The sequence below is a fragment of the Acomys russatus genome, chromosome 3 (genome assembly GCF_903995435.1).
Source record: "Acomys russatus chromosome 3, mAcoRus1.1, whole genome shotgun sequence".
Taxonomy (NCBI): Eukaryota; Metazoa; Chordata; class Mammalia; order Rodentia; family Muridae; genus Acomys; species Acomys russatus.
The window spans coordinates 29,948,803-29,976,401 of NC_067139.1; the positions used below are offsets into that span (position 1 = coordinate 29,948,803).

The 27,599-nt window shown below is 46.6% G+C and overlaps 1 protein-coding gene across 2 annotated transcripts in view; it reads right to left on the reverse strand.

Annotated features, from left to right (window-relative positions):
* Positions 1–27,599, reverse strand: part of Kif13a (kinesin family member 13A) — a 179,727-nt gene that overhangs the window by 48,274 nt on the left and 103,854 nt on the right. For both annotated transcript variants that reach the window (XM_051170912.1, XM_051170909.1), the window contains exons 7-19: positions 27,446–27,533; positions 25,854–25,988; positions 24,245–24,357; positions 18,175–18,286; positions 17,295–17,507; positions 16,216–16,326; positions 14,722–14,856; positions 11,745–11,875; positions 10,228–10,314; positions 9,933–10,099; positions 4,416–4,629; positions 2,649–2,811; positions 397–537 (exon numbers count right to left, since the gene is read on the reverse strand). In XM_051170912.1, the coding sequence (XP_051026869.1) occupies positions 397–537; positions 2,649–2,811; positions 4,416–4,629; positions 9,933–10,099; positions 10,228–10,314; positions 11,745–11,875; positions 14,722–14,856; positions 16,216–16,326; positions 17,295–17,507; positions 18,175–18,286; positions 24,245–24,357; positions 25,854–25,988; positions 27,446–27,533 (1,810 nt within the window). The remainder of the gene's footprint in view (positions 1–396; positions 538–2,648; positions 2,812–4,415; positions 4,630–9,932; positions 10,100–10,227; positions 10,315–11,744; positions 11,876–14,721; positions 14,857–16,215; positions 16,327–17,294; positions 17,508–18,174; positions 18,287–24,244; positions 24,358–25,853; positions 25,989–27,445; positions 27,534–27,599) is intronic.

Here is a 27,599-nt window from a genome sequence, read left to right on the forward strand (position 1 = left end):
AAAAACAAAACAAATCATTACATGCACTACAATTACATTTAGAACTCTACCCAGCCCTGAGCAGAGCTGGGAGCACACACAGCTAGGGGCACATGTGTACATGTGGATGAAGATGACGTCCACAGTGGCTTCCGCTGGTCTGATTTCTCGGCACACAGGACTGACAGCAAGGAGGGGCTTCTTTCCTCCTCCTTTCACTTGAGATAGAGTGAAAACAGAGCAAAATGACACCGACTGGTGTCCCCGGACTCTGCGTGCACCTGTCTGAGTTACATGTGAGTGTGCCGTGCTTGGCACTCCTTAAAGATCACACTTTATCTCCCTGGTGTAAATGACCAAACACTATGCCTGTGGTTTTCGTAAAGACAAATGTCCTTTATGCTTTGCTCCACTTACCTCAGGGACATTTTCTTTCCATTCTTGGTAAAGCTCTCTCATATCAATTAACTTGTTCTCCAACTTCTCAATGGTCCACACCTGGGTGCTCTTCCCTTTTCGCCTGGCTTGGATGGCTGGCTCACTCACTATTGCTCCTCGCTGTACAACGAAGCAAAGCCAAGCAGACATGAGTCTGGCTTCCTTTTCCACAGCTAAAGACTGCATGTGTTGTGGTGAGGTTGTAAGTTTACAAAGATGGCCAAACTTTACCACCTGGGGAACATTCTGCTCTTTTTCTCTCTCCTACATAAAGCCACGTAACACATTTTTAAAAAAATTTAAATTGCAACAAGCCCCTATAAACACATAATTACATATCCCAAATCCTCTCCAGTTTTTATATCACAGTAAATTCCTTATTGAATACTCTTCATGATCTTGGTTTTTTTGTTTTGTTTTGTTTTGTTTTTTGCCTTTTCAAGACAGGGTTTCTCTGTGTAGCCTTGGCTGTCCTGGACTCACTTTGTAGACCAGACTGGCCTTGAACTCACAGTGATCAGCCTGCTTCTGCCTCCCGAGTGCTGGGATTAAAGGTGTGCGCCACCACGCTCAGCTTGTGATCCTGTTTTTTCATAGTAACATAGGAATTCGTCATACAGATTTATCACACTCTGACTAATTATTGTTCAATTGCAAGGGTACTTCAAGTTTCTGTTACATAAAGGCCACCCTGGGGGTTGGGGCGGTGGCTCAGCTGGCAGAATGCATGCCCAGCACAAAGCCCTGGGTTACACCCCAGTTCCACCTAAAACAGATGTGGCAGTGCATGCCTGTAATGACAGCATCTGGGAGGTGAGGACAGGAGGGTCAGAGGCCCAAGGTTAGCTTTAGATACATAGTAAGTTTGAGGGCAGCGTGGAATCGTGAGACTCTAAATCAATCAGTCAATCAATATTAAAGAATAAAGGGAGCCAGGCGGGGGTGGCGCATGCCTTTAATCCCAGCACTTGGGAGGCAGAGGCAGGCAGATTGCTGTGAGTTCAAGGCCAGCCTGGTCTGCAGAGTGAGTTCCAGGACAGCCAAGGCTACACAGAGAAACCCTACCTTGAAAAACAAAAACAACAAAACAAAACAAAATCTCAAAACCAAAATAGAATAAAGGGGCACAGCCTGAGTGTATGCACATGTCTATGTCTGTGGGCTTAGACCTCCAAAACCAGTAAGACACTCCCTATCTTGCCTTCTTAAATTTAAAAAAAAAAAAAAAAAAAAATATGTACGTATGTGTTTTGCCTGTATGCATGTATGTGCACCATGTGTGTGCCCGGTGCCCTCAGACCTAGAAGAGGATATTGGATTCCCTGGAACTGGAGTTACAGATAATCATGAGCCACCAAGTGTGCACTAGGACCCAAACCTGGGTCCCTCAAAGCACCCAGTGGATAACTGAGTGAGCCCTTTCTACTCTGCAGACACAACTTCCTTGCTGTCAGGTCAGGAAAAAAAAATAGATAAAACATTATTTTCTCTCTTACAGCAAAGTTTCTTTTTAAAAAAAAAATTATTTATTATTTACCTATTTATATGAGTGTTTTATTTGCATGTATGTCAGAAGAGGGCACCAAACCCCATTATAAATGGTTGTGAACCACCATGTGGTTGCTGGGAATTGAACTCAGGACCTCTGGAAGAGCAGCCAGTGGTCTTAACCTCTGAGCCATCTCTCCATCCCCACTGTGTATGTGTTTAATGTGTGAATGTGGGAGGGCAGGTGTGAGCACAGTGAGCCTCTGGGGGCCAGAGGACAACTTGTGGAGTCAGCTGACTCATTCCACTCTTACATGGGACCTAGGAATCAAACCCAGGTCACCAAGCTTGTGAGCGGAACCATCTTCTGAGACCCAAATTTAAGTCTTTTGATGAAAACAATTAAGCCATTCAGTCCTTTGGCCATCAAATTCTGCTTCCATACTTTCATTTTTATTTTTCCCTCTCGAGACAGGGTTTCTCTGTGTAGCCTTGGCTGTCCTGGAACTCACTCTGTAGACCAGCGTTCTACCTGCCTCTGCCTCCTGAGTCATCACCTCCCACCCTTCTGCTTCCATCCTCTCTAAGGGCATTCTTACCAGCATGCTTACCCATGGGGTATATCCCAACTTGAAGGCTTACAGAGCCTGCACCCTGCTTCCCCTTAGGATGTGCTCACAGAGATGACCTCTAGAGTCCAGTCTACTATGCCATGTTCTCCCACTCTGCAGGGCCACGCCTACCTTCCTGTTGGCACTGAGGTTGGCCGCAGGGATCTGAAGCGTCACCTGGTAGTCAGTGAGCTTGCTCATTTCCTCAGCTAGGAAGTTAGCTTCCCTCACCAGGGTGTTCGCCTTCACCAGCTGCTCTCGAAGCTTGGCCAAGCTCTGCCTAAAGAGTTCATCCCTGCAGCGTCGAGGGAAAGAACACACATAGAGGTGGAAGTAAACTAGAATGGCAGGGCTGTCTGAAGGTGGTAACCAAATTAGCAACAACAACAAAACTCCTTTTAGGAAGCCATCTCCCCTGTCCACAGGTAGGTCACGAGAACTACTGTTGGGGGCAGACCTGAGGGGTTGGAGGTTGATGTTCAACGAACAAACCCTGGCAATGAATATGGTGGTATGGCTTTAATTTTAGGCCTTAGACAGCAGAGGCATATCTCTGTGAGTTCAAGGCCAGCCTGGTTTACATCAGCAGTTCTAGGCCAGCCAGGGTTGCCACAAATTTTTATTCCCTTCCTTCTTCCTTCCTTCCTTCCTTCCTTCCTTCCTTCCTTCCTTCCTTATTAAGACCCAGCGGCTAAATGACAGTCCTTATAAATACTAGACTTCCAAGATCCCTGGTTGTCATCTCTCACAGGCCTTGGTTGTTGTCTCTCACAAGCCCTGGTTGTTGTCTCTCACAGGCCCTGGTTGCTGTCTCTCACACATCCTGGTTGTTGTCTCTCACAGGCCCTGGTTATTGTCTCTCATGGGCCCTGGTTGTCGTCTCTCACAGGCCTTGGTTGTTGTCTCTTACAGGCCCTGGTTGTCGTCTCTCACAGGCCTTGGTTGTTGTCTCTTACAGGCCCTGGTTGTCGTCTCTCACGGGCCCTGGTTGTCGTCTCTCATGGGCCCTGGTTGTCATCTCTCACGGGCCCTGGTTGTTGTCTCTCACAGGCCCTGGTTGTTGTCTCTCACAGGCCCTGGTTGTTGTCTCTCACAGGCCCTGGTTGTTGTCTCTCACAATCTAACGCTTAGACTGAATTCTTTTTTTAAAATAAACTTTCTTTTTAAAAATATTTACTTATTATTATGTATATGTATATATTATTATGTACATCTGCAGGCCAGAAGAAGGCATCAGATTACATTATAGATGTCTGTGAGCCACCATGTGGTTGCTGGGAATTGAACTCAGGACCTCTGGAGGAGCAGTCAGTACCCTTAACCTCTGAGCCATCTTTCCAGCCCTAGTCTAAATTCTTTTGACCCCTCTGTAAGTCACTTCCAGACTCAACAAAACAGTTGCTCACAAGCTTCCAAACACACCTTACTTTCCCTTGTGCTCTCTGTTTCTGCTAAGCCACCCATCAGCAACCCTGAGGCTAGGGCTGTTCTTAGTATCATCTGACAAAATTAGCAAAGGGAAAGGTCTGGCTTTAAGCACCGAAACCTCCTTCTGAAAGAAAAAGCAAACAAGCCATCCAACAAACACCTCCCTACCGTCTGTCTGCATCTTTAACAGCGATCTTTAATCGATGTTAAACAATCATTCACACTTCTGCTGTCTCAAGGCCCACCAATCTAAGCCCACTACTTTGGCACTATTTTTTCCCAAAGGGTAAAGGATTAGGGATCTGGGGAGAGGGGTGGTCTGTGGTAGCTGACATTACTCTGACACACTTAGGATGGGTGATATCTCTAAAATAAAACACGGAAGGCCAAATTAGAAATGGGCCTGCAAACTCCCTTTTCCAGGGCTCTCTAGCCCCACAGCCCCCATGCCTGACTCGGGTCCATTCTTACCTCTCCTCAGCCCACTGGGTCACCTTCTGCTGGGCCGTCTGGCTGCTATAAGCCAGGCGGTCAGAGGCGCTGCTCGGTGGCTGCCTCTCCGGGGAGAGCTGCTGGCGGAGATGCTCCAGCTCCCGCTCGTACATGAGCCGTTGCTCCTCCAGGGCCGTCCTCTTCTCTTCCAGGTACTGCTGCTCCAGGACCTGGACCACATTTTGAACTGGATCTGGGGAGCCAAGAGATGAGGCAAGAGGTTGTAAGCAGCTGATAAAGGTGGGAGTCCACACGGGTGCCAGTCAGCGCTTCTCCCAGCAAGAAACGATCCCCGCCTCAGAATCTAGCCTGGTTTTGAGCTCTCTGAGACAGGCCTGATGGCTCACAGAGGAATCCTCCTGGCGTGCTTCCGGGTAACACTTGAGCTAACTGTAAACTTCCCCACCGTTACCTTCTTCAGCAGGATGAGCGTATGCTCGTGTGCTTGTACGATTCACAAACCTCCCAGCGTTTGATGGGGAGGAACTGGCTGTGGAACCATTGTGAAAACCAGGGCAGCACCGGGTTAGGAGCATGAATGAGTTGACCTTTACAGCACATGACTTCTACACACATTTAACAAGGCGTTTGTGTGTGACAGACAGGCTTCTAATTGCTCACCACAAGCTTCCCTACTCCTGAACTTCTCTACATGGGGTGGAAATAATCACAGCATACGTTTGAAAATTGAACATGTTGATTAGGTATGAGGCACAAAACTCTCTCAGGTGTTAATGCCTAAGAAGACATTTAACTTTCAGATAGAGCGGGGGGGGGGGGGGGGGGGGAAGGACAGGGGGAGAGAGAGAGACACGGACATGTCTTTGGCGGCAATTTAGTGGTCCAGGGATCTAGAACTTGCAATTGGGCGAGCAGGTACAGACAACACCTTAGCACCTCTGTGACTGGCTGTAGTGTATGCAGGTGGGACCTGACTCTGAGGAGCCACTTAGCTGGGCAGGGCACTAGTGTAGCTGGATGCCAGATCCAGGCTATTGTACATGAACAACCCCAAGTGAGCAGCCGGCAAAGAAGGAATCCGCCTGACAACCACGTGGTGAAGGGGAGAACTGTCTGTCACAGTGAGCATCTCCCAGAAATCCTGACTACCTGTGCTATAGCCCTGGTCAACTGTTCCCAGAGTTTAATTTCCAGAAAGAATTTGCAAATTGTGGAGTTTTTAAAATCACACGATCATGGTTATTGACAGATTCTTCCAAAATAGCCAATCAATTTGTACTATAAACCTAAACAGTACTCTTTCTATATTAGCATGTAAGAGAATATATTAGCCTTAAAAATAAAGTTAACAAAACAAAGCAAAAACCAAGCACTTTCATATAATTACAAGACTCTGTGAGTTGTTTTAATAAGAAATGACAGCTACCATGCCAACAGTGACTCTCCCGCCTTATCTCAGGTGCAGGGACCAGACTGACATTGCATGCATCATCTCCAAAGAACCCTGCAGCTCCCCCAGCTCCACTGGGGCTCAGAAGAACCATATAGATGACCAAGGTCACGTAGCAACCAGTGACAGCACCACGTTTTGAGCTCAGATTGGAAGCTGGCTAGTCAGCGAGGGCAAGACATCAACTTGATGAACAGGTTGATACAATGCAGCTATCCACAAAGTCACTCTGTGTTAGCACTCATCAAAGAACAGGGTCTTCAAAACCAACAAGCAGGCTGCTCCAGATTCATTACTTCAAAGCAGCATCAGTTTCCATCGTTTAGAAATTGTTTTATAGGGTTTTGTGACACAATCCTGAATGACATACTGGGGACTGAACCTTGGACCTTGTTCAAGCTCAGCGAGAACTAATGCTATTGAGTTTTACTGCCCAGGTCCAGAAGAATGTGTTTATTTATTTTATTGTATAATAATAATAACAACAATAATAAATATAACACACAAATAATAATAATAATAATAATAATAATAATAATAATAATAATAATAATAATAGTTTGGTTTTTAATATAGGGTTTCTCTGTGAAATAGCCCCGGCTGCCCTGGAACTTTCTTTGTCTCTTTGCAGACCAGGCTGGCCTCGAACTCACAATCCACCTGTCTCTGCCTCCCAAGTGCTGGGATTAAAGGATGTGCCACCATGCCTGGCTCAGAAGAACATATTTAATTCACATTCCTGCTTGCTATGCTGCAGAAACACATGTGGCCCCAGTGGCTGACACAGCAGGATCTCTAGCCAGGTTATTTGTCAAACAAGAGACCGAGTGACTGAGGCTGCTTAAAACTGCACCAGCAGCCAAAGGGACACAGCAAGAGTGCCAATCAGAGCCTCTGCTGGGGCCATAGACCAAGATGCAGATACAGGGAAGAGAGCAACTCAGTCCCTCACCTGGGCCTCCCAGGCAGGGCTCCTAGGTGGCCTCCTGCGGCTCCTCACACACAGCTCTGCTCAGAGGATAGGCTCCTTTACCTCTGATCCTCTCTCTGATTTTTTTTTTTTTTTTACATTTTATTTTGATTTTTTAAAAATGAGTATGCATATATGTGTACATGCATGTTTGTGTGTGTGGGAGCATGTGCAGAGGTGTGCATGTGAAGGCCAGAGGTCAATCTTGGGTGCCATTCCTCAGTGCTGGAGGGGGAAAAAGAAAAAGAGTGGTGGGGGAATTAAGATGGCAGACCCCAGTTATTTGGTTGTGTCATTAGAGATCAGGTTTTGTCCTGGGGCATCTCAGAGGCAAATTACATTACTAATTAGAATCTATTTTATTCATTTTTTTCATTTTTAATAAAAGTAAGAGATACTTTATTCTGGAGCTATTTTGAATGACTGTGACACAAGGACGCACATGTAGGTCACCCCAAATTCCATGTTCCAACATGGGAGCAGTTTTATCATTTTACAGAACAGAGAACGCCATAAATCAAGGCAAGTTTGAAATACATCAGTGGGTACATCAAAGAGGCAGGAACAGCAAGATGGAGGAAGCTCTTCTATAGGCCCAGGCTGCTATCTGATGCTATGCTTAGATCTGAGGTTGATGGACACTAGTGGTCTGTTAAGTTAATGATGGCAAAGGGTTTTTTTTATCTATTTAGCCACAGGATAACTTCTATTTAGACATAGAGGTTAGCAAGGGATGGCTGTTCCAGAGGGCTAGCACCAGCCAAAGGCCTGCAACATCCCAGTCTCTCCACAGCCCTGAAATTCTAATCAGTGGATCAGTCTCTGCAGGACCAGCATCTTTTTCAGGAGCTCTGTTTGACCGGGCCTCCGCTGGTCAACCATCACATTTTGTGTATGGAGGAGTGGGGCATATATTATTTATTAAATATTGTAATCTCCCTTGTAGCTAGAAATCTCATTCCTACTAATGGGCAGGACAGCAGTCTTCAGGAGAGAGGAAAAGCAAGTGAAGGGGCACACCAGGCAACCATTTCACCACTGAGCTATAGCCCCACCCCCTTCACTTGCCTTTTCTCAAGTGAACCACTTCAAAATTCAGTGACTCTGGTGTCTACAGCCAGGATACCAAAGAGTGAAGTGCCCCAGGACAGAGAGAAGATCCCATTGTTGGGGATATAGAGCCAACTCTTAGCTAGTTTACTCTGTTCCCAGCAGGCAGACATGAAAGGAGACTAGACTAATACCACCCCAAGCACGGAGTGGACAGTTCAGGAGTGCTGGCAGAGGGCATCAGAAAGGCGTTAGAAATGTGTCGTACTGGGGTTTGAAGGGAAGCCCATCTTCATGGGGGAAAAAAGTTTCTAATTTTAGATGTTGGAAACTGGCTCATGACTTTTGCCAGTCCCTAACAGTCTTTATTTTATAGCTGGCTACAGAAGAAATTGGGGAAGGAGATTAGCGTTTGATATCTATTTGCAGCCCTTGGGGGAAAGCCACCGTTGTTCATAGCTAGATTTTCTTTTACTTTACTTACTTACTTATTTATTTATTTATTTATTTATTTATTACTTTATTCATTTATTTATTTGTTGCATTTCTATGACTGTGTACATGTGTGCATGAATGTTCAGAGGCACATGGGGGTGCATACATGGGTATATGCATGTGGAGGCCTGAGGCTGACATGGAGTATTCTCCTCTATGGCTCTCTACTTTATGCATGAATGCAGGTCTCTCGCTCAAACTCAGAGCTCACCAAGGCAGCCAGTCTAGCTGTTTCAAGGGTTCTGTTTCCACCTCCCCACAGGCTGGATGACAGGAGGGCTGCCACGCCCACCCAGCTTTTACTTGGGCTCTATGGCCCGGCAGGCTGGTCCTCAAGCTCGCACAGCAAGCACTTGACTTGCTGAGCCATTTTCCCAGCTCCCCTTTTACATCTACATTCAGATGAGCTGGGTTTTACGTCAGTACTTACTCCAGTGATTCTAGCTGATTACTGAGATGATGGAGGCTACATTTGGAAGCACCATTTCCCTGAACTGTCATGCTCTCTGCAGTAATGAAGCCATTAGTAACAGCAGCAGCAGCAGCACCGAGGACACTGTCCTATGCTGCTGGGTGTGCAGGGAAGAAAAGGACAGCAGGGAGGTAACAGGGCTGGAATACAGCTGGGGTGTCATTTTTGGAAAGAAACATTCCTCACTCATGATCAAGAAGCATGTCTGTCAGGCAGAAAACCTTGGCTTCATTTCAATGCTGCCGTTAGATTTTGCCAAAGCTCACAGCACGCAACACCAATCAGCGGCCGTGCTAAAAGCCAGCCGGGCTTCCCACATGCTAAGGCAGCAGCGGTAGCTTAGAACCTCTCTCCCAGTGTTGGTGGACCAGCTTCGTCTGAAACCACAAGAGAGGGAAGAGGATCTTCAAGTAGGACCACCACGGGGACGACCACCAGGCAGACAGGCTTATGGTTGGGAAGCCACCTAGCAGAAGACGGAATTCTGAGGCCACCAGCTGATCTGCAGGGTATCAGGGTGTGTGTGTGTGTGTGTGTGTGTGTGTGTGTGTACGCGTGTGTGTGAGTGTGTGAGCACCTCGGGAGAAGCATCACTCAGGTGACTGGGGGAGGAAGGGAGGCACTGTTCTACTCGGGTAAACAGTCTGGAGAATGGTTCACTTTAAGCATCGTGTTTACCAAGGGTACCTGAGCCTATTTTGTTAAGTAAGATTCTTTGGAGGTCTAATTTCTGACTGAGTTTATAGCAAACGTTACCTTTTGTACCTGTTAGATTCTATTCAAAATTCCTGCATCCACATTTTCTCGGGGACCTTTTCTCTCTCGCAAAAATGATAAGATCAATGTTGGAAATTTTGATTAAAAGAAAATCCACTTAGTAAATATTTCCAGTCAATGGAAATGCTATCATAATTTGCTCAGAAACAAGAGGTCACTAACAGGGGCCATCTGCATACTTCCTGGCTCTACCTGAGTTCTCTCTGTAGTATTGAGGCTGTTCCTTGCTGATGGCCTCTGTGTGAAGACCCTGCTTATGTATCGGTGTCCCTCATGGGATGGTGTAGGTAGGCGCTACTGCCCCTGGAGCTCACGTCTTACCGTTGCTGTTCAGGGTCTTCATGATGACCTCCATCTGCGCAAACTCATAGTTATAGTCTGGTTCTGAGGAAGCCTCACTCGCGGCATCCAGATCATGCTCTGCAGGACTCGTCTCTCTTTCAAAGTCTTTCAGCCAATCCCGCCGCTTTCTCTTAGGTAAGTTAATTCTGTGTGTGTGTAGGAGGATTTCATCATTAGATTAAAAAAAAAAGAAAAAAAAAGCAGCCTGATTTATACTTAAATAGACAACAGAAACAAATGAAAATGAAAACACTAGAGAGCATGAAGTCACTACCTAAAAAAGTGGTTATTTCCCCATAAGATTCTGTCACCGTGCCACAGCTGGGTAGTACAGCAGACGAGGGTGCCATTTACACAGGACCTGATGGAACACAAAAGAAGATGCCAGGTGAGCGGAAGCCAGTAGCCTTGAGACTCAAAGAAGTGACCGAAACATTCTCCTAATGGGATGCATTCTGGGAAACACTTGAAGGAGTATGAGAAACAGGGTCTCTGCAATGAGCCAAGGCCAGCCAAGTCCAGCCACTGTCACCAGCAGGACAGTTTGCCAGCATTTACAAACTGGGGCTGGGGAGAGGTCTCATTGGCAAAGCTAGTGTGAGGACCCGAATTCAGACTCCCAGAACGCATGTAAAGCTGGGGGTAGTGACACACAGCTGTGCTCTTATCATATCCATGAAGACAAGGAAGGGAGAGACAGAATCACTAGATGCTCCCAGGCCAGCTAGCTCAGCGTACACAGGAGACTCCACCTTAGACAAGGTAAGTTGAAGACTGACACCTGTGGCTGTCCTCTGATCTCTACTCCGTAACACACACACACACACACACACACACACACACACACACACACACGAACACAAACACAACAGAAAGAGAGGGAGTACAGCATTACAAAACCAAAAATACACATATTTAACAGCTCATTCAAAAAAAAAAAAAAAAGTTTGCTGGTAACTCAGAAACAAAATGGGTGTGGGAAGGTAGCTAGTTAAAAGTAAATTCCCTAAAGAATTGTGAGGGAAATCTGATGACAAAATGTGGCAGATATTTTCTTTACTGTTAGTCACTTTTTAATACAATTTCTAATTAGGAAAGTCCTGGTCTCGACAGGACTCTGAAACCTGAAGTTTTGAAATTCATGCATGAAAGCATATACCACTTCAGTGTGCTAGTTTAGTCTTGGCTACTAAGGCTTTGATGTGATAGCGCTAATAAGTGAGCTATTACTCCTCAAAGTTAATATATTGTTATGATTTGAGTATGCAATATCCCCCAGTGGGTGGTGCTGTATCCAAAGGTTACGGAATTTGGGAGGTGGAGGCCCACTGGAGGAAGTGGGTCATTGGGGGCGGGCTTTAGGAGATAAAGCTACCCTGTGTCTACATAGATCCGTAGATCCGTTACTCTCTGCTTCCTGACGTCAGATGCGGTAGTGCCAGCTGTTTCATGCCCTCAGTGTCACTCCCATGAGTCATGCCTGCCGCCATGACTTCCTCGTCATATGGACTGTATCCTTTCAAACTGTGAGCCAAAATAAGGCCCTCCCTTGGTTTTTTGTTTGCTTGTTTTGGTTATGGTTATGGCAACGAGAATGGTAACTAATACACCCTCTGTAATCAGAAAGTAAATCCTCTAGGGTACCCAGTGTATCCTTAACTCTGACACAACTGAAGCAAGGGAAGAGAAAGGGCCAGTTTCCTTCTGAGAACAAGGGATAGGGGTAAGCCCCCTCCCCTCCTTCTCCCCCCCTCCAAGCCCCCCCCTCCCGCCGACCCAGGCACCACCTACCTTGCATTTTCTTTGGGCGTGAGAGTGATGTCTCCATCTGTGGCGATGTCGATCTCACAGTGCTCAGGCTGAATCCCTATTCCAAAGAGCTGGATGTCCTGAGAGGTGTCGGCACCCACCCGGGTGTGATCCTAGAACATGGAATCGAAGAGAGGAAACCAAGTTCACAAGTAACTCAACCAGAGACACCCACGAGCAACTGGAATAAATCGGTAGTGTACATAGGCCGATATGAAATGAATTACACAGGCGGTCCAGAGCATCCGAAGCCAAGGCTGGGCTGGTGTGATGGTTCAGCGGATAGTGGAATTCATCACCGAGCCTAATGACCTGAGTCTAACACCCACGAAGGAATATGGTCTTCTAGCCTCTACTCACACATAGATAGATAGATAGATAGATAGATAGATAGATAGATAAACACATGCGATAATATTTTTAAAGCCAAAAGCTTACCTGACACAATTTTTTTAAGTGCTTATTTAAACTCTACCAAACCTGCTCTTAGCCAGTGTGGTGGCACACGCCTTTAATCCCAGCATTTGAGAGGCAGAGGCAGGTGGATCGCTGTGAGTTCAAGGCCAGCCTGGTCTACAAAGCAAGTCCAGGACAGCCAAGGTTACACAGAGAAACCCTGTCTTGAAAAACCAAAAACCAATCAACCGAACAAAAAACCCAAAATAAAAATCCTTCTCCTGGATCAACAATAACTAGGTATCATTTTAAAACAAAAAAGAAATGGGTTTAACAGTAGCAGACACTGAGTTCTCATTCTGGATTAAATATTTGCAATTTAAGTGGATACCACCATGGCATTTCTTTCTTTTTTTTTTTTTTTTTAATTATTTTTATTTTATATGCATTGGTGTTTTGCCAATGTGTATCTGAAAGTGTCAAAACCCCTGGAACTGGAATCACAGAAGATGTGAGCTGCCATGTGGGTGCTGGGAATTGAACCCAGATCCTCTGGAAGAGCTGCCAGTGCTCTTAACCACTGAGTGACGTCTCCAGCCCCCCAGCATGACATTTCATCCTAAGTACCAGTTTCTCTTTCGCTCCTCTTTTCTCACGTTCTCTTTCTTTTTTTCTCTCTCTCTCTCAGCAAAACTAAGACAATATTATTTATATTATTTATTCAGCTTATTTGACTTGATTCCTTTTGAAAGATGGGTATTTCAGAACCACTAAGAAGCAGTCTTGTGCAGAGTTTTATCTCAGTATCACTCTCTCCTACCTCAGGGTTGAGACCACAGCTCAGTTGGTAAAGAGGACCCTGGTATCTATCCATACACAACGCCAGACATGGCAGTGTCTGCCTGTAAGAGACATGGGGATTCCCAGGGGCTTTCTGGCCAGCCAGTACAGCTGAGAGACCCCATCCCAAAAACTAAGGTGGAGAGTGATTGAGGAAGACATGACAGCAATCTCTGACCTCCACATGCGCACGCGTGTTTCTAATGCCAATATTCCATAGAGTAGTGAGGGCTGTGGGTTATATGACGGACAGACGCAGACCCATGTAGTTTTAATTATCTTGAGTCTCAGACATGAGGTGGGAAACTCTTCGAGACTCAATTACTATACGTCCCTGCTCATTCACGGAGTGGCTTTCAATATTGCTGTACAAAGTGTTGCTGTGCAGGTGTTACTTCTGTTTGCAATGGAGAAAATGTAAAGCTTGGTCTTTCAAATGAAGATGCCTGTGGTTGGAGATACAGCCCTGTGGCACGGTGCTTGCCTACTACACACCGGACCCTGGGTTCACAGGCCCCCCGGTCCAGAAACAATTCCTTCTCCCCAAATAACAACCCTAAGTTGACTCGTGGAATGTGAGTAGGTCAAGGGCTAGCTGTATCATGTTTCTACCTCTGAAAGAGGTGGAAAGAAAAAGATCTGCTTTGATTCTAGTTTATTCTCCATTGCGTGTTATACACCCCCAGGGCATCAAAATCCTCAACAAGGTGTTTATTTAGCTTCCAAAGAGAGTAAGTCCTGTGCTTTGGTAGGATAGGGTCCCACACAGCCCAGGCTAGCCCTTAACTTGCTATGTAGGGGGATGAGCCTAAACTCTCAATCCTTCTAGCCTACACTTTCCAAATACTGATATTACAAGTGTTTACTACCATACCTGGCTCTGATGTCCCATTTTGTGCTTAATAAAATTGTACAGTAGTTTTACAAATATAGCCCAAAAAAACTCCCTAACATCTCCTGCTATTTCAGGAGATCCATGAGGTCAACACTGCTTCGGGACAAACATGCTGTCCATCCCCGCTTTCTCGTGGTATCATGCAGGAATGGCAGGGCTTCTGTTGGCACCAGATCCGTGATAACATAGCGCTGCAAACTGACAGCTGTGTGCTTGCTCTTCAGTGCCGCCAGCCTTAATGCCACTCATATAGATGGCTGCAACACAGAACCTAGGCCCAACACAAAAGTGCACTGGGAAGCTGGAAAACCACTGTGGAGATCTCCCAGCTCGGTCAGTGCACACTGAGGCCACTATGGCAATGCTAAAAGGCCATTCATGAAGGGTGATCACAGGACAGAAGTCCTTTCCAGATGACAGGGTCAGAGCTAAGACAGACTTGGAGCTTTGCTCTTGACTCTCGCCCGGGGTCTGCCTAGGCTTGTGTGGGACTTCAGATCTTTTTAGAGTTACAATGAGGGATCTCCAAGGCCCCTTGGAATCACTGCAGTTGGATCCCAGGCACCTCATAACTCTGTCACCTTATACTTGGGTCCATCTCCTTACAGGCGTACCCTGCGTTGTCCCCTCTGCAGCCTGCCCTTGAGGGCATCATGGGAAACAAAAGCTGTTTCTCATGAGCAGTGGTGAGGGACAATACCACCCACTGTCTTACTTCTATTGAGGGTGAGGCTGGACACAAAAGGCAAAAATGCTCAGAAGCAGGCATCCAGGCCCTGCTGGGGTGATTCAAGACCAGAGCAGTCTGTCTCTCATGTGCCTTCTCACCTTTAAGTAGTAAACCAGAAGCTCGTTGAGGGCGGGGTCTGCGTTCAGGTTGACGAGGTAGCACTTGTCATCCCCCACCTTGATTCCGGAGGTCTCCAGGGAGATCCCCATGCTCTCTAGCTGCCGCTGTCGCTCCTGGTCAGGGAAACAGACAAAAGCAGAGATGCTTTATTGTTCTACTCACAAGACGTATCCATGGAAAGAGTAAGTCACTGTTCCTGGGGACAATGCCAAAGAGATGACACATTCTCGTCGGCTCAACCGAGTTTACTAAGAGCCTGCAGGACATGACAGTGCCACAGGGCACCAAGGGTGAATCACACACAATGTCAAGCTGGTAAGATACTGAAAGTCTGGGAGAGAGGACAAGACCACATAACTAGAACACAAAACAGAGTGTCAGTGTGCCATGGAGGGCTACAAAGGGCTGCATGGGTTCCTAGAAGGGGCATCATGGTGGGTTGAGAGAACATGGCAGACTGAGATTATGTGTGAGATAGATCTTGGGGCATTTGAATGAAACAACAGCAAGGAGCAAGGTCAGTTGTTTGAGCAGTGGTCACAGCAGAGCAGTCAGACTCTGGGCACAGGGCACAGATTCGGGGCAAAGGGGGAAAACAGTGAGAGATGGGGTTGGAAGAGCAGGCAGAGACCCTGCAATGATAGGCCTGCCTGTCCATGTAAGACTTACGCAATAGAGTCTAGCATGTGGCGGGGCCTGATCTAGGGCTGAGAACGTAGTAGCTAATAAAACAAAGTCCTGGTCTCATGAAAACATACATACTTGTGAGAAGACACAAGAGGTGGCTATGCTCATGAGATGCACGGTGTGGAGTGATGGAGTGATTCCAAACTCCTGCTGTATTAGCCTTTGTGACATAATCCTGTAAATGCTCACACAGCATCTTCTCATGAGTACAAAGAATCAAATGGTAAAAAAAAAAAAACACTACTGTGCTGTACATTAAAACAATTTCCACCAATCAGAGCTTTCAATGCCATACTTTGTCAAGAGATCTTTAAAACCAACAACAAAAACAATCATAATGCAGACTCTTGTTCCAAGGAGAAGCAGAAAGGAGGAAAGAAATTCTCCCCAGCATTGCTTCCTCGATGGAGTATTTCAGCAGCACAGGACCACACCCAGACTGCTGAAAGATGTGAAGCTGGTGCTTTAAAATGAGCTCGGCAGAGAGAGAGAGCAAGGCCCCAGGGCGGTGCTTCTCAACCTTGTGGGGGGGGGGGGGGCCAAAGGACCCTTTCACAATGAAATATTCTGCCTATAAGATATTATATTATGGTTCATTACAGTAGTGAAATTACAGTTATGAAGTAGCCATGAAAATAATTTCATAGTTGGGGGGTCACCACAGCATGAGGAGCTGTATTAAAGGGTCGCAGCCTTAGGAAGGGTTTTGGAGGAGGCAGGTGTCCGTCCAGGGGAGACACCAGGTGGCAGAGACTACAGTGTTTTAAGCCAACCCGTCAGCGCACCTGTGCGATTTCTTCCGTTTTCCTCAGCTTCTCTTCCCACGTAACTGTCAGCTCTTTTATCAGTTTTTCAGACTCTTCCAGCTTCTCCTTCAGCTCGGGGGCCTTCATGGCCTTTAAATTAAACCACAGATGTCAAGCTTCACAGTCCTCCCAGCATTATGCATTTATAATGGTGGCCTTGTCTGTGGTACTGCGGTGTGAACACGGTGCCCTGCACATCCTGTATCCCGCTATATGTGCAAAACATACACAGTGGTAGCTTTGTCTGTGGTACTGGGGTTTGAACACGGCGCCCTGCACATCCTGTATCCCGCTATATGCATGCTCTACATAGTTCTGAGCTACACCTCAGCATCCTTATGTCCTTCCTTGGCAAATATTAATGGTCCTTCCAAAGCAAGTCACACACTGTCAGCATGGGCCTTGGACATCTGCTCATCAAAGCAAATGGAAGAGGACATGGTTGTTCTTCTTTAAAGAAGAGGCGGGGGGCAGGGGGGGAAAGGCCAGTATCTGGAGGAAAAAAGCGATAAAGGCTGACCGGTGTTTCATTTAAAGACTGAAAAAAAAATGTTAAAGTTTAATTTTAAGCAGATTTGTTTGCCAATAAGACAGAAATCAACAGTGTCATCCATAAATGTCCCGTAGCTACAGTAACCACTTAGGAAGCTTTCTATCAACAAGACCCAAGCTCCAAGAGTAAGGAAAGGACAGCTAACCTCTATGAAAGTCTTGTGGAAACAATCTACAATGCTAGTTAGAACAAAAAACAAAACACCGACAACACGCTGTTCTTAGAATTTCCCACTGGAAGGACAAGGGCCAAGTGACGGACTGAAGCAAACGGTTAGGGAGTGTCAGGAATGACATCATTTCCCTCCTTGTCTGTAAGCTGCTAGGGCAGGAGTCAGTGTTAGTCATGTTGTTCTTTACGATGTCTCTTAGCCCAGAGCAGACACCAGCACACACTGAAATGTTGAATCACACAGATTTGACCTAGGGCTGCAAGGCAGTGTACCCTGACCCATCAGACACCCAAGTCAAGCGACTTCAGGAACAGGGCACGGCAGATGGGTTACCTCAGCCTGCGAGAGCTGCTCTCTCAGTTTCTCCACTTCCTCTCGCAGCTCTCGGATGACTTTGGCATTGGGGTCCTCATTCACCACAGCATGGTTCACGATCCTCTTGGCTCGATCTGCGTATCTTAGCGTGGACAACGTCTCCTCGTAGTTGTCTGCAGCCGGGCTGATGGTCGCTATCATAGAAGTCTGGCTGTTCCCTCCTAAATTGTCCTGTAAAGAATTTCAAATAGCACCTTGCTGAATACCACTTCATGACAGCACGTGACAAAAAGCAGGACCTAGCCACACGTGACTTAAAAAAAAAATGTAAAGTGAGAGTGCGTTAAAATTTTGCACATAATTTTATAAAAAGATGAAATGTGGCCTGTCTATATTTATAGCAATAAGTAGTACCTGTCAAAGGACATTGTAACAGAATAAAACACTACAAAGTAGTGTTAATTTGTGTCTGTATGCTGTTGTGTGGCACGTGCATATGAGTGTGCAGGCGTGTGTGCGTGGGCATGCACATAAAGAGGAGAAGAAAGATAACGATGTCTTTCTCTGTCACTTTTAATCCCCCGAGATAGTGTGTGTCACTGACCCTGAAGCTGGGTGTCTCAGCAAGGCTGGGGTTCTGGAGCTCCACTCCTCTCCATGCTCAGCTGTTTACATGGATGCTGGGGATTCGAACTCAGGTATTAAAGCTTACCCAAGCAAGCGGTCTTACCTGCTGAGCCATCCCCACCCGCCCTACAAAATAGCTTCACTGTGCATCATTAAGGATCAGGATGACAGTGCTGTGTGCTTGGGTAGCCCTGCCCACTTCTTTATAGCTGTCACCCTGGACACAGCGAAGTGTAGACAAATACGAATCCTAGGTCAACACATTCATTACCTTAAGAAGCCAAGTGAGGACCGAATCTCGATAAGGCACAAATTTGTTTTTGCCTTTGCCAGCGGCCTGGTCTGCCAGCGATGATATCACCAACCCCAAGGTTGTAAGTGATCTGTTACAAGAGCAATGAAAAGTAAGCTTTGCTGAATGTTTGTTTTCATAGAACAATAATCCTTAGGAAAACAAGAATAAAACACGCAGAATAGTTCAATCAACAGTCGGGTTAAGTCTTCCATAATATTCCCAGAAGCCAAGAACAAAGAAGAAAAGTAACCCATTAACATAAAATGACAAATTTAGAATTTCTATAAGAAAATATTATGTTTTATTATAGATTTTATAAAGTGTATATTTTAGAACCTCGAAATATGTAATTTCAAAAAATCATACTAGGAAGCACTAATTCATTCCAAATATTAAAGTCGGGATTAGTCAATCTTCAGGTCAACTTTGCACCACTCAGGCCTCTGCTCTTGCACCTGGCAGAACCTAGCGCTTAGAGCTGGGGACGTGATTCAGGATAGGGCTGACAAGGACAGCTTCACAAGAGTGAAGAGGTGCCAAACAGAAGATAACGCCGGGCTTTGCTTTCAAACTCTGCTAGTCAGAGGAGCATGTGTAACACCCAAGGGCTTTTAAGAAAATCACAGAGGCCTCTCCAGACCGACTAAATCAGATAAAGGTCTCTCAGGGTCTCTCTCTCTCTCTCTCTCTCTCTCTCTCTCTCTCTCTCTCTCTCTCTCTCTCTCTCTCTCTCTCTCTCTCTCACACACACACACACACACACACACACACACACACAAAATCTTGAGAACTTGCAGTTGACAGTACCCAAGGATGGGTCTATGCCACTTTACCACAACAGAAGCGACAGAAACAAGACGAGGAATCAATCGCCTCAAGTGGCCACTATTTTCGTCTAAGGAGTGGCCAAGGCTAGGAATACAAGGGAAGCATGGTCCATACCTGGGAGCCTTAGGGAGGGCGCTCTGCGAACTAAACCAGTGCATAGAGAAACCGAGGCAGCCAGAGCCCAGTGGTGGGGAAACGGCTCCTCCGTCTTACTTTCACCACACAGGTGGAGCTGTAGCCTGGTGTGAGGGTGGACAACTTCTCACCCTGCCTCCCCAGGAAGAGTGACTGCAGTTGACCAACATCCCACACATTCCTGGGCAGCTGCAGCTACCCAGTGCCTTGAAAGGAGTGCCCCGTGCTTTAAAGCACTTAAGAGCTTTGGGAGAGATGAAACCCCTAAATCTGCAGCCCATTAGGCAGATACTGAAGTCATGCGAAGCTGCTGACAGGTCTGCTCGGGAAGATTATTAGTGCTGCAGATGAAAAAGCCGGCCTGGGAGGCTGGGAGCACATTTAGGAAACACATCAGCGGTTTCTTTAGCTTCAGTCATTTGTGTGACTACGAACAGTTTCGTCTTATTAACATTGTTTGCTGGCGCTCAGCTTCCTGGGTGCCTGCCCCTGCCCCGTGCATCTTACAAGAAACCACTGGCTGTATCTTCACAGTAAGCGTTGCTGACTGACAGCTCCCTTAGTTGCATTTTACAGAGGAGGAAGCTAAGGGAAGGTCACAGAGCCAGTTTGGAGTTTGGAAATTGCAAGGTCTCCTCTAGGAAGCCCATTTTGACCCCAACCCCAGCTGCCAGTCACCTCTGCTAGGTTCTCATTGTTCTTCACATGTTTCCATGGCAACCTAAGTACCAACACATCAGCTCTTCCTGCTATCCCTCGAGCCCAGGGTTCCAACTTACTCAGTCGTGTGTTCTAATCAATATCCATCACACACTTGCTAGAATGGGTCTTCAAAGTTCAAGCTTGCACCTCTCATCTGAGATCTTGGAGTACACATGTGCCTTGAAACTCGGACTCTTTTAGAATTTTGTATTTGTTATATATACTACTATGGGACCCCTGGAGGGATCTTGGGCATTTCCATAATAAATATGAAGATATCCGTGGTGTGAGTAGAGATGATCAATGTAGCAACAGTAAGACCAGTGGTTCTCCATCTTCCTAATGCTGCGACCCTTGAATACAGTCCCTCATATTGTGGTGACCCCCAACCCTTGAATTGTTTCGTTGCTACTTCATAACTGTAATTTTGCTACTGTTATGAATTGTAACATAAATATATGATATGCAGGATATCTGATATGAGACCTCCAAAGGGGTTGCGACCCACAGACTGAGAACCACTGGTCTAGAGCAAGTCTGGAGGTGACCTCATGAAACTGGAGTGCTTGTGATTTTGCTTAGTCAAGAAAATTCCTGTGCCTCCTGCTTCTGGAGTGGTGATGACCCAGAGGCTCCCTCCAGGGTCACCATCCTGCTGTGGACATATTATCACAGATGTCGCGGCTTGACTCCAACAGCTTTATAATCTTATAGCCCTGGATGTCAGAATCCTCCAGACTGTATAGCACTGGACTAAAGCCAAGGCTGCATTCCTGGGGGCGGGGGCTCTAGGGAGCTGCTGTGCTCCATTTTCTCCTACCTCCCACAGGTCATCCTCATTCCTGACGCATGGTCCTCTCCTCCATCTCCCCTTGCTGTGCCTCAGGCTCACCTACATCCCTTCCATCTGTAAGAGGCCTTTGACACATTTGGTCAACATGGATAATCTCTACACCTCAAAGACCCAAACCTAATTATACCTGCAAAATCCTTTTGCCTTATAACATATATGCAGGTTTACAGCTTGGAGCCATTTGGTATTGTCCTGGCTCTCACAGTGTTTCAGGTCCTTTCGTGTTCCCAGCATCCACTACACCGTGTTTGCAGGACTCATGTTTGATGGGCCTTCATTTATGTAACATTTCCAAATGTCAAGTTTATTGGTACTTGAGCTACCTTTTATATCAGCAGACACAAAATGACCCATTCTGTGCCCTATACAAAATGATGCAAGCGAAAGCACCTGAAAGCTACAGAGAACACTAAACACAGAAGTCCCACCCCACAGAGCAGCAGGAAGGTATCCACACACCATTTGTCAGGGACCTTGGTACGTAAGTCAGAAAAAGAGTAAGATGCTAGGAGAATTCATAAGTCATGGTAGGAAGTTGCTTGGGGGATCTAGATTGTGTTACCACATAGCCTTGAGGCGATCCAGTCCAGTCCAGTCCAGTCAGAGAATTCTAAACAATAGTATCCAAACATGAGGAGGCATCACTGATACCCACGCTAGGACCAAAGGATCAGCCTCAGCTAGGCAGGCAGCACACAGTCCCTCAGGAGCTGCCTTGGACTCTGGTGCTCTCTGACTTGGCTACTGTCCGCCTGGATTTTCTCATGGGCCAGAGGAAGATACAGAATCCCTCTTATGATGCTGATGGTGGGCTGGGGCTGAAGAGATGGCTCAGAGGTGAAGACACTGGCTGCTCTACTAGAGAACCAGGGTGGAATTCCCAGCACACACAGGCGGCTCACAGTTGCCTGTAACTTTAACTCCAGGGGACACTCTTCTGGCCTTCCAGGTCATATGAACACACATGAACAGGTAACACACACACACACACACACACACAAATAAATTTTAAAAAATAATGCTGATGTGAAGATCAGATGAGCTATTATGTATAGAAAACTCAGAGCAGTGTCTGTCATCAAAGAGAACTCATCAAAGAGACAGACAAAGAAAGAAAGAAAGGAAGGAAGGAAGAAAGAAAGAAAGAAAGAAAGAAAGAAAGAAAGAAAAGTAGGCCAGCACCAGTTTCATCAAGACCACTGTGGTGGTTTGAATAGGTATATATGGTCTCCGTAGATTCATGTGTTTGAATGCTTGGCCACAGGGCGTGACATTATTTCGAGGTATGGCCTTGTTAGACAAACTGTCACTGTGGAGGCAGGGCTTTGAGGACTTAACTGCTCAAGCTACGCCTAGTGTGAAATGCATCTAGTCTCCTCCTGGCTGCCTGTTGATCAATATGTAGACCTCTCAGCTCCTCCAGCACCATGTCTGGCCCAGCACACTGCCCATGATGACAAATGGACTGAACCTCTGAAGCTATAAGCCAGCCGCAATGAAATGTTTTTCTTTATAAGAGTTGCCTTGGCCATGGTGTCTCTTCACAGCAAATGGAATCCCCAAGACAGCCATATACACGCACTCTAGACTCTCGTTTACTCTTGTGTTGCCTCACAGGCCTGTCTGCAGAGGGAGATTTGAGGGAACAGCATCAGCAAATAAATTCCTAATAAAGTGATGATCTTTGCTTTGGTGCCTTGCCCCGCCCTGCTCTGTGCTCCCAGCTCTGCTTTCCCACCCTTTCCTGGATTCTAGGGAAGCAGAGCTGCAGGACCCCCTAAAAAGGAGAGACTTTCCCAGTGTGTACTTCTGATAAAGGGGGTGATGCTTCGCACCTTACTTTTTGAACTTCCATATGCTAAGATGATTCTGTGACAATATTATGTTAAAACATCAAGCTGCACAAACATGCATGCTGAATATATTTCCCCTGGTCACATTCCGTTCAAGACAAGACCTCAGATTACAATTAATCAACAGAAAAGAGATAGCAACTGTAAGCTATTTTCTGTGGAACTTGGAATAATGATAGCAATTATGCTGATTAGAAAAACAGTCGTGATGTAATTAGTATTCATTCAGTGCAAACCACACAGCAGGCATTGTTCCAGATGCATGATGGCATTTAATCTTCGGCAATCTAAGGAAGCAGCTACTGCTCACCCTCCCCTTCACAGGCGAGGAAGCTGAGGCAGGGTGGCTAAGTCACTTGCTCATGATACAGAAGCAATGGGTGCAGGATGAACCCTGCACCGCTGCTCCTTGAACAATACTTTTGGATACAAAACTTCTTCCCTCTCAATTTGGAGAGGAGAGGGACTTCCTCCTGCTGCTCAGAAGTCATCGGAGTCCTACAGACTGAGCCCTCCTATTTGGTTCCTTTTTGTTTCTCTGGAAAACTCCAATCCCTTTTCCACCACTACAGTTTATCTCAGACTTTACCAAAGCATGGAATGCACGCACGCACGCACGCACGCACGCACACACGCACGCGCGCACATACTCCAGGCAACCAGTGAGACTCCAGGGTGGTATTTCCTCAGTAACCGTTTTACTCATCTACATTATTAATACATAAATAGCATCAGCTTTAACAAAGGAATTTAAGGCAGCCTTTTCTGTTGATACGATCTGCCATATAACACTGTGGCTTCAAGTTCACCTAAGACTGTATTGCAAGTGCTCCTTGACTTACAGTGAGGCTAGCTCCAGATAAAGCTACCTACCCTCCACAAAAACACTGTGAGTCAAGAGCCTGCCCTAGCCAGCATCTCTCTTAGCAATACAACACACTGCAGAGTGCTGGATGGACCCCTCCGGTGAGCTGTGGTTTGTCATCACTACCCATCCTGGTGGTATAGATTAATCCTGAGTTGAACCACTATCAGGGCCTGAATGTGCTTGGATATTTGGCCCCCAGCTGGTGGCTCGGTGGTGGGAGGTTGTGGAACATTTAGGGGGTGGAGCCTAGGGGGGTTGGATCCCTGAGGATTAGGCCTTGAGGTTTAAGGCAGTGTTCTGCCTCTGGTCCACTCTTCCAAAGGCTTCCTGTTCCACTCATTTCAAAGAGAGCCAGGTCCCATAGCCACCAACCTCTCCTGACCCCCATGCCTTCTGTCATGGTGGACTTTTCAACTGTGGGCCCACATATAATCTTTCCTCTCTTCAATTGTTTCAGCCAGTTATAGTCAGAGTGACAATAAAAGTAACTTCTACTACAGGCCCCCCTGAGCTGAAGACCACCTGTCCACATGACAACACACACAGACACTGTACCGCTTGGGGCAGGGAGGGTGCTGTGGCAGGGCAGGGCTCTATATTACAGGACTTTACTGCTATAAATGTCATTCACTGGAACAATAGCTGACTGCCGTTTGCCTTCTTTGTGGCTTACCCAAGGTACAGATGCTTTAAGCCATCTTGCGTTAGGACCACCATAACGTGGTGAGCACCGCCCCCTGGCCCCACCGCCACCACCCTCAAATGCAAAGCAAACTTAAGTCACCCAGGTCGCTCCAGTCACCTTACTTGTTAATGTTGCTGCCTTCTTTCAGCCGCTCACCCGCAGCTCCTGTCTTCGACACTCTCTCACTCCCCGCCAGGTCTACCAGGCTCACCTTACTGACTTTCTCCCCCGAGTTCTAACCGTAGGAAATAAGAGAGAAATGGCACACATGTAAGAAACCCCAGAGGGACAATGACACATTTATCAACACCGTAATCCACAACCTCATAAAGTGCTCAGGGTCTTGATCGGTTCACGGTTATTTGAGCCAGCAAATCATTTCCTATAAAGCTATTTTTAAAGGCTTTGTACATGGTTAGCGTACATGTGTATGCATGCCTGTGTTTGTGTGTGTGAGTGCCAGATGGTAACTTCAGTGACGGTCCTCATCTTCTGCCTTCCTTGTTAGCCACAGTAATCCAGGCTAGCTGGCCCACAGGCTTCTGGGGGATTCTCTTGTGTCTGTTCTCTCCTCTCATTTCACTACAGGAATGCTGGGATTACAGATGTGCACCGCCATATTTGACCTGATGAGGTTTATGGGGATCCAAATGCAGGTCCCCGTGTTTGTGTGGAATGGGCTTTACCCACTAAGGCATCTTCTGAGACCCTAAGACATAGTTTAGGATGGTGCAGAGATCTAACACTCCACTCTGCAGCCAGGTGAGCATCCAGGGCAGTCAGAAGTTAGACGTTTCATGGACTTTGGAGGAAACACGGGCACATGAAGCTCCTCTGCATTTGGGTCAAATTCTGCCCTTTTGAGATATGAGTTTTAGAATGAATGTTGTTAGGGTTGGTTTTTTCTCCCTCCCAACATTGTGTTAGGGGAAATTTAGTGAGAAAGAACATACATTTGAAAGTTGAGGCCAGGCATGGTGGCTCATGCCTTTAATCCCAGCACTCGAGAGGCTGAGGCAGGTGGATGTCTGTGAGTTCAAGGCTAGCCTGATCTACAAAATGAGTCCAGGATGGCCAAGGCTACACAGAGAAACTCTGTCTTGAAAAAGCAAAAACAACAACAATAAAAAAACAACAAAAGAAGATGACATCATGCTAGTTCAGATCTTTACGTATAATATTCTTTTTTTTTTTTTTTTTTTCCAGAGAAGGTCTCAAAAAGTAGAGGATGGCTGGATGTTGCGGTGCACGCCTGTAATTCCAGTACTCTGGGAGGCAGAGGCAGGTGGATCTCTGTGAGTTTGAGGCCAGCTTGGTCCATAAAGTGAGTCCAGGACAACCAACACTACACAGAGAAACCCTGTCTTGAAAAACAAACAAAAACAAAAACAAAACAACAACAACAAAAAGTAGAGGATGGCCTTGAACTTCTAATCTTCCTGCCTCTGTGTTTTTTGCAGCATTAGGGAATCTGACTCAGGGCTTCATGCAGGCTAGGCAAGCACTTTACCAACTGAACTATATCCCCAGCCCTGAAAAATCCAATTTAAAAATGCCACTATAAAAGGAGGGTCTAAGAAACTAAGTGATTTAAGTAGCACAAATGGTGAAATGACAACTGACAGTTCTCTGCCTCTGATTCCAATAATGAAATATCCCCCCTCTCCTTTCCCCCCTCCCCCCTTACGCTCCGAGCTCCCCAACCCCAAAAGGTCCTGCCTTGCCCCTCACCCCGGACTGCAGGTCATACAGCGTCTGTGTGATGATGATGTTGAACACAGCATGAGAGCGGCTGCTCTCCTCATTCATGTTGGTCGCAGCTACCGTTCGAGACTTATTTCCCTCAGACATTAATGACTCGATGTCCTAGAGCCAGTAAGACCAAAGAAAGCACAATGAGCGAACACAGAGGGGCAGCCCCACACCCCAGGGGTGAGTTCAGTACACCCTCCCACACCTTGGCCATACCCTTCGGTAGATATGGCTAGCGTCTTTTCCACACAGCACGGCTTGAGTCTCCCTCACACTTGGAGCTTTCCTCTCTCTCTCTCTCTCTGCCCTAGTTCTCTCGCCACTAACATCCAGCTCGTTCCTCTCTCGCCGCCCTATCTCTTTTCAACCTGCTAATGTCCCGTTTGCTCCTTCCTAAGTTCCCAGAAGAGGAGACGCTTACTGGGCACTTTGCACACTCAAGAGCAGCCGTTAGCTCATTTGATACTAACTCCTGTGCCTGTCACCCTGGTATGGCTGCCTATCCCCTGCTGTCTGCTTCCCTCTCTGTTGACAGCTGTGGCTCTGCAAGAGAAGGAAGCGTTCTCTGTTGTCTTTGCACCCTCCTTCCTAGTCCACACACCTGGAATGCACGGGCCCCTAGAAAACGCTTGCCGAGTGAGTGTAATGAAAAAAGCTCTCACACCGAGCTGCTGAAGTTCATGGAGGCCGCCATCTAAGAGACAGCACTCAAGGACAAATGGAGTTTCCTCGCTGTTACTAGTAAGTGACCCGATGGTGGGGGCTGAGCTCCATCACCACTTGCTGGGAAGCAGGCTTAGTCAAAGTACTGACTGACACCTTTGACTCGTAACGGCTGCTTATTCATACCAGAACCTCGGTGCACTTAAAGCGACAAGTCTTGATCTCACAGTAGCTGGATGCGCTGCTCCTCAGATTAAATTTAGCTCTATTAAGTCTTAGATGATGATAGTGTGTCTCCTCCATCTCATATCACAAGTAAATATGATTCCCTGGCATCCTTCAGCTAAAGAACTAGAAATCTGAGTTGTAAGACTTCCAAGGTAATGACTGTAAGAAATAACAGCAGGACATTCTGTCTGGGTATAAAAGCGAAGGCATGGAAAATGGATCAATCCTTGGATAAAGGGCTGATTCAGAAAAAGAGGGGAGCCAGCAGAGTGGAGAGTGCTAGAAATCAAGGCAGGCCCTTTGCCCGCAAGAAGGGGATGAGTTAACTACAGAGCAAACTACCAGATTGTGCCCAAGGACATCACTGGCCACCGTGAGGATTGGGCCCAAGGACATCACTGGCCACCGTGAGGAGGCATTTTAATGGTGACAAGAGGGAAAGTCTCAGCAACCTGAGCTCACTGGACCTTTTGGACTCACTGGGACCTTGTCACAATGATGCAGCCAGAACTGTGACTGAAGGACAATTTCCATGAGTGTGCTGGTCTGTATGCGTGAGGCTGTGAATGGCATCGATATGCCATCACATATCCACATGAAAACATGCTCAGTATCACTTATTCTGACTTAATGCTTTTTATTCTCCCTTTTATGCCACTAAAAAAGGAAATGACTCTTACCTCAAAGCTGGTGACAGCCAGCTGAGACAGACCATCTACATATGGCCCCAGGACCTTATGCTCTCGGACTTTAAGCGACTGCCTGCTCCTACAGGAGGAGGAGGAAAAAGAATCAAAGCGAATGAATCTTACCACACTTGGAAGCTTTTCCTTT